Here is a 7,219-nt window from a genome sequence, read left to right on the forward strand (position 1 = left end):
TGAAGGGTGAGTAGAAATAAAGGAAGGATTAAGTCAGCTTTGACTAATTCTGTCATTATTCTCTTTTCTCACTAGGTATGCAATTGTTCGTTTTAACCAGTACTTTAAAATGAAGCCTGAGGTTACTGCATTAAAAGTGCCTGAGTAAAGAGATTTAATTATTCTGAAGTAGCTGAACAATGCTTGTGAATCTCAAGAAACTCTGAAAAGCCAATATTTGTTAAAGTTCTCTTCTTTAATTTGGTTATTTTTCCTTATAAATTAGGCCTCTAAACAACCGATTTAATTTTTAAATACACTGAGTGATGTCAAGAAGTATAATTACTGCTGTCAGTATGTGGTGGATTAGAAATTTGTTAAATCTGCAAAAAGGTATAAAGATGTCAGCTTAATCCTTTCTTTGGCAATTTAATTCATGTTATATGTGAATTATTTATTGTAAGTTTAACATGGTTCTGTGACTGCTTTCCTCTGTTTCATCTGTTTGTTGAGTGTAAGCAATGAAAATTTCCAGAGAAAACTTTTAAGTTTTACTTTAGTAAGATTAATTTTAGTAAACATTCTTACTTTCAGTGTGAATTTTATATCTTGATACACTGTAAGTAAAATCAATCATTCACTCTTGAAATGCCAGACACTGATATATAGATAATAGAATGTGCATAGAAAAATATGTTTAGGAGGGTGAAATACATTTACTGTATATGCTAGTGGTGCATCTTTTTGAATTGAATATTGTGAAGTGGTTTTTTTTTTTTTTGGAAATATATCTTAGATTTAAATTCCCTCTCCCTACATAGTCTGGCGATATAAATATTAATGCTTACATATAATACTAGAATAGGTATGATTTTATGTTACCAAAATCTGCATTAAATAATCTGTTCATACTCATATACTAAATATTGCCATTTAAGTTACTAGTTTAAAAATTTTTATTATATCAAATTGTTTCTAACCCAAAATTTTGCTTTACTTACTGAGATGTTCTATGTTTTTGTTTGTTATTAAATAGTAGCTAGTAGAACAATTACTAATATTTGAAGCAAAGAATGTTTGTCATACTTGGGAACAAGGAAATGTCATTTAGATTAATTGTTTTTTACCTCTCCAGATTCATTCCTTACATCTTGATTTTGTTTTAGTTTGGCTCCATGTCCTTAGAGTGATAGCAAATGATTACTTGATAGCTATAGGTTCAGACAAATAAGTTGAGGCAGTTAAAAGAATTAAATAAGGAACATTTAGGGTGTTGATCTTGCACACTTGAAATCTGACATAACAAAATGTGAATTAAGCAGAATTACTCATCGCAGGGCTTCTGTTTGTTTTGATTTCACTTGATGTTGTTTAAGCATATTTTTCCTTTTGTTTGGGAGTCAGAGATGGCAATTATTATACAGAAGGAAGTTTGATCTTTGGGATAAGTAGGCCTCAAGTTTTGAAGACTGCTGTGTGGAGTTGAGCGCTCAAGGTTAACTCTACTTAGAAAATTAGTCTGACAAGCTTTGCACTTTGGTCACATAAGTGCCCATGTACAAAGTTGGCTTAATGGACCTGCATATTCAGAATATGCAACTACAAATTTATCCTCTGAGCAATCTTCTGGGGAGTCTGATGTATTATTCCAAATGATTTATATTCTCAGATAAGTGCTTTAAAATACTTGGATTATCTCAAGATGTTTAAAGCTAATAAAGTAAGTAGAAACACTTAAAGGCCATTTTAAATGGTAAATTCTAGTTATATAAATAGAACCTTAAAATCTCTTTGTGTCTGTAACAGTGTTAGACCACCGTTTGTTTTCTACCTCCCCAATGTTACAAATGTTCACTTCTGTTTTTATAAACCATATTGCTGTAGGATTAATAGAATTTTACCTTATTGATAAATCAATGGAACCAATTAAACAATTAATACCTTTTTATATAATGTTAGTGTGAACTGGAAAATTGTTTTTGGTGGAATTTTCATCTGTGATAGGAACATTCTCTTAGAATGATGAAGGATATATAATGCTTTGATTTTTTTTTTTCGAATTCTTAAACTGCAACAGTATATATTTTGGAGAACTAGGGGAGAGAAGATCATTTTTCTACCTTACTCCATATTCTTTAAATTGGTTGGAATAGCAATTCACTGAGCCTTTACTGGTAGACCGTGCATAACTTAGTGTGATCCTATTGTGAACATTTCCGAGAGATTAATACAGAAGTGAATGTAAAAGGGAATGATGCTCTTACTTAAGTCCTAGACATATGCAGAGAATCTTGGGAACAAAATAAAATACTTAAATATTTCCCCCACTTCTGGGCTAGATTTTGGGTGGTATGATGCTCCCACTTCCTGTACAGGTTTTTGGGATCATGTTGCAGACTAATTATAAGATTCAAAATTGCTTCCCTTTTAATAGCGCATTTAAAGGATTCTAAAGAGAAAACATCTGTCTAAAACTTGTCCTGTGGCTTGTTGAGATGTCTGTTGCCTTTTTTAAGTTAAGCTAAGGAACTTGAATGCCTTACCTAATAACTAGTAGTAAGCTTATTTTATAAATATGAAAATGGTTGTTAGAGAAGTGGCATTCATGTAGACTCATTGTTAGTCAATAGACCATAGTGGCCTGGATGCTTGAACAAGCAAAATTCCACTTTTTTTTCTCTTTACTTACTTTTTTTCCTTATATACTTGTATGATCTTACCTGACTAGTAATATGTGATTTTTTTTTTCCCTCCTGACCCCATGCCCATACTACCATTAGATGTGGTAGTAAATCATACTGTTCACATGATCATTTGAGATCAATATGAGCACAAAACTCATCAACTAGGTCTGCCTGGAATGTATATAAGACAGTGTAAATAAAAATTTGTAAAATAGTGTGAATTGTATCTTGCATATGAGATTGTGTATGGTTTTGCAGTCTCTTCCCTTTTGTAGAAATTTTCTGTAAGGAAATGATCAGCTCGTTGGTTTTAGACTGGAAATAGCCAACAATTCTGGATGCACAGTGGGATAACGAGGAACTGGAAATAGGGTTTATGAGTTTTTGTAACTACATTTATTTATTTAGCTTCTCAGTGCCTAATACTATTTTTCTTTATTCTTTAGTTTTTGGGGGTTAGATTCCTGCAAACAGTAAATCAGTATACTGTTAGAGCTCCATTCTTTGAGTCATGATCCTAAGCTAAAGCAAATTAAAAATACAATTTGGTGGTTGCAAACTGAAGTATTATCCTTTCATATTTTCAAGGTTGCTAACTTTCCTACAAAAATTCTTGAAATTTTATACATCTCAATGTGAATATAAATCTCATTGAAAAGAGATAGGATAAATAGTAGCTCTTAGTTCAACTTAAGCATATCTCAGTTGGCTTCTCTAAATAAAAAGTTCATTATGGGATTGTAAAAGAAAAGATATAAGTACTCTTGTTGACTGCCATTTCCATTTCTGTTGGACTAACTTAACTTCATAAACATAGTACTGTATCTCCCAGATGTAGAGGAAAAAAGTTCCCCAAACATTCTCAATTAAAAGTTAAAAACCTCTACTTTAGAAAGTATGTTCTTTTTTTAACAGTACACAAAGCCTCTGTACCATTTTGGAATTCTTTTGTAATATAAATGAGAATAGTATCATTTGATTTTTTGCTTTAAATTGCTTTTAATAAGCATTTTATACTGCATTCCAAAGTGATATACACTTAAGCTTTTAATATTAAGCAGTCATTCAGTTGATAGACAAAGTTACCAATGCTTTATGCTAGGAGGAGAGCTTGTTACTAGCAACAACTTGCACTACTTGACACAAAGGGCAAGCGCTAGTAATTGTGCATAGAGGAAAATGAATTACGAGTATGTGGTACGGCAGCTTTACCTTTTTCAAAATTGATTTGCTGTGATCTTTCTTTGTTGGTTAGATTTTAGAATGTCCTTTGGCTGGAAACTTAGTTACATATTAAGGCAATCTACTTTGTCCCCCTTTTTAAAGAAAGACATCAGTTTTGTTGAACAGCTGTTTTTTCCTATTACATAACACGTGTGTGATTACAGTGTTATGTCTTGGGTTTGATATCTTTGGACAGAAAAGTGCATTATTTTAAACGAATTTTTTCCCCACTGTTGATGCTTAACTGCAAATGTAAAATGTTTATTTGCTGTGAAATTAAAATGCATGAGTTTGCATTACTTGAATACTTGAAAACTGATATTAATAAGATGTATTACATAATGAATTTACTTTCTGAACACAGTTTTTAACACTAAAAATTTTCATTTCTGGATTGAAATTTGAAATGGACTGAAGATTTCAGTTATTTGAATGGAAAAAAAGTAATGATCATAGTCACAGAAAAATACCCTTTTGTGTCTGAATTATCCAAAATCTAACTTGTTGGTAGGTTTCTCTCCCAAAATCTGCTTTCTCTTCTTTCCTATACTTAATGCCCTTACTAGCTACTGATACTATCAAACAGCAGGTTGAAATAAAATTTGTTTTCTTTATGAATCCTGTAGCTTTTCTAGTTATAAAAAAAAGTTCTGTAAAATACTCTTAGTTCTGAAATGTAGGCATAGTTTTTGTTTACATCTGTAACATCAATGGTATAAATATTAACCATTTTAACAAAACACAAGATGCTTATAAAAACTGAAAACATTACATATTGTATGTGAAATAGTGATGGGTAAGAAAAAGCTGGTTGATTTGTTGAATTGTTCCATTAATTTTAAAACTCTTAAAGAAGGAACTTTCAGAGATAGGTTGAGACCTAATGGTATCCATGTAGACTAGCTCCTGTGATCTGGAAAAGACCCCAAAAAGGGAGTGGAGGAGATGAAAGTATTTACTTGCCATGTTTGTGGTGTGCTGTTACTTAAATTTAGGCAGTGACACACTAAAATTTTTATTGCCCAATATTCTGAAGAAGTTTCTTGTAATTTATCTGTACCTAAGGGAACTATAAATTAGTGGAGTCTGCAAAGAGGAAGTTTTCTGACTGTACTGTATTTAGGAGCCAGCTGTGTGAATTTCCCTGATAAGAAGTATTTGAATTTGAAATAAACTATTGGTATAAGGAAGAAGATGGCATTATTCCCTGTTCTTAAGTGATAATTTCCTTACTCATTTTCAGAAGAAAAACATAATTGTCATTGCATTAGCTGTCTGATGAATTGGGAAATTGTGGCATAAACCTTAAATCTGTGTTTATCACATGTGAGCCACAGTAGTATAATGCTGCTTTGTATATACTGTAAGTGCTACAAATAGTCTCAGCACTGAAAATGTATTGATACCTCTCAAATGAATGCAACTTTTGATGTAGGTGTTTTGATATGCCTCAAAGTATCTGAGTGTCTGAGAATTTGTTAACTGTTTGAAAATGAAGATACTTCCTGGTTTTTTTCATACTTTCATGTTTAAAATTTAGTTTTTACATTTTTGCTACTGTTAATTTAAGTAAAATTTGTTCTGTGGATAAAGTGGGGTTGCCAGTGAAGTAAATTAAGAACAGCCTCATTCATGTAGCTTAAGTAAAAATACATTTTTGCTGTATGTTCATAAACTTTTAATGAAGCTTTTTGTATTTCTGTTTAAATATAAGTGATGTTTAGGCTTTATTTCTGTTTAAGGCCTTTTACCATTGATTAAATGAAGGAATGTATCTTTTTGAGAAGATTTATATTCTGTAAATAAAAATTGGTTGTAACAATAAAGTTGGGATCTAACTGCAGTGTAACCATAAATCTTGTTATTTCATCTTTTGTGGTTTTCCTCTTTTTGGGAAAATAAGACTTTTCAAGGTTAGTGTGTGATTATTTGTATATTTGAAGTGATTCTTTAAATTCCTAATTCTTTGGTTTAATGTTAAAAAGTTTTGAAAAGTTTACTTTTGAAAATTTGTTTGAGATGCAGTGGAATGTTACATACATTATGAACAAATTCTGTTTACTTAGTTTAAAAATTCATTCTTGTAACCATTATATTTTGTGTCTTCACTGCTTGGGGCTAAAAATATTGATGAAAGAAGACACTGTCAGGGACTTAGCTTTTTATTTTTTATTATTGTATCATTAATATACAATTATATGAACATCATTGTGGTCACTAGATTTTCCCCCCATTATCAAGTCCCCACCACATACCCAATTACAGTCACTGTCCATCAGCATAGGAAGATGCTATAGAGTCACTACTTGTATTCTCTGTGCTGTACTTCCTTCCTTGTGCCCCTCCTACATTATGTGTGCTAATCATAATGCCACTTAATCCTCTTATCCCTCCCTTCGCACCCACCCTCCCCAGTTCCTTTCCCTTTGGTAACTGTTAGTCCATTCTTGGGTTCTGTGAGTCTGCTGCTGTTTTGTTCCTTCAGTTTTTGCTTTGCTATATTCCACAGATGAGTGAAATCATTTGATACTTGGCTTTCTCTGCCTGGCTTATTTCACTGAGCATAATACCCTCTAGCTCCATCCATGTTGTTGCAAATGGTAGGATTTGTTTTCTTGTGGCTGAATAATATTCCATTGTGTATATGTACCACATCTTCTTTATCCATTCATCTACTGATGGGACTTAGTATTTTATCTCTAGACAGGGAGTATCCATTCAACTAGTGTTTATTAAGTTCTTTTTAATTACCAGGTAATGAGATAGATGGTGGAGATAAAACGATAAGGCAGCTCTACCTTCATGTAATGGTTATCATGGAGATCAGTATCCCCCAGCCAAAATTCCACAAAAGTGATGTGTCCTTGTTAGAGTCTCACATCTGAGGAACTAACTGTTGATGTTCTTTTTGATTACCAGGTCAAAATATTGTTCCGTGTCTTCATTGTATTGTTATTTTTCCCCTTGTAACTAATAAGCAATCTTTTGGGATATACTTTAAGATTACCCATTTCCCTCCTCTGATTTAGCAATACTTGATAATTGTCTAAACCAGCCTATTGTGATGGCTGCAAAGTAGTCATTTTTCAGTTCTGCTACATGCTTCACATACCTTAGACTTGGATTTTAAGAAATCATCATCTGTGTGTCTATCTTTGTATCGGTCTCTCATCTACCATCCATGTGAGACTTTAAGTACAGACTTAGGTCTCTATTCAGTGGATTACAATCTGTTACTGTATTTACTGATGTTAAAATCACCTGATATTTGGCTTAGTGGAGGCCCATTATATCTGCTTCCTATATCCTTTTGATGTGTCACCATTTTTTGA

General features: G+C 32.3%; 1 protein-coding gene across 1 annotated transcript in view; it reads left to right on the top strand.

Moving 5' to 3' along the window:
• ETNK1 (ethanolamine kinase 1) overlaps nt 1-5,730 on the top strand; it is a 61,865-nt gene extending 56,135 nt beyond the window's left edge. Inside the window, exon 8 of the mRNA XM_036889257.2 lies at nt 76-5,730. Coding sequence (XP_036745152.1) covers nt 76-148 — 73 coding nt within the window. The 3' untranslated portion in view covers nt 149-5,730. The remainder of the gene's footprint in view (nt 1-75) is intronic.
• The last annotated feature ends 1,489 nt before the right edge of the window (nt 5,731-7,219 follow it).

Source organism: Manis pentadactyla, chromosome 14 (genome assembly GCF_030020395.1).
Source record: "Manis pentadactyla isolate mManPen7 chromosome 14, mManPen7.hap1, whole genome shotgun sequence".
Lineage (NCBI taxonomy): Eukaryota > Metazoa > Chordata > Mammalia > Pholidota > Manidae > Manis > Manis pentadactyla.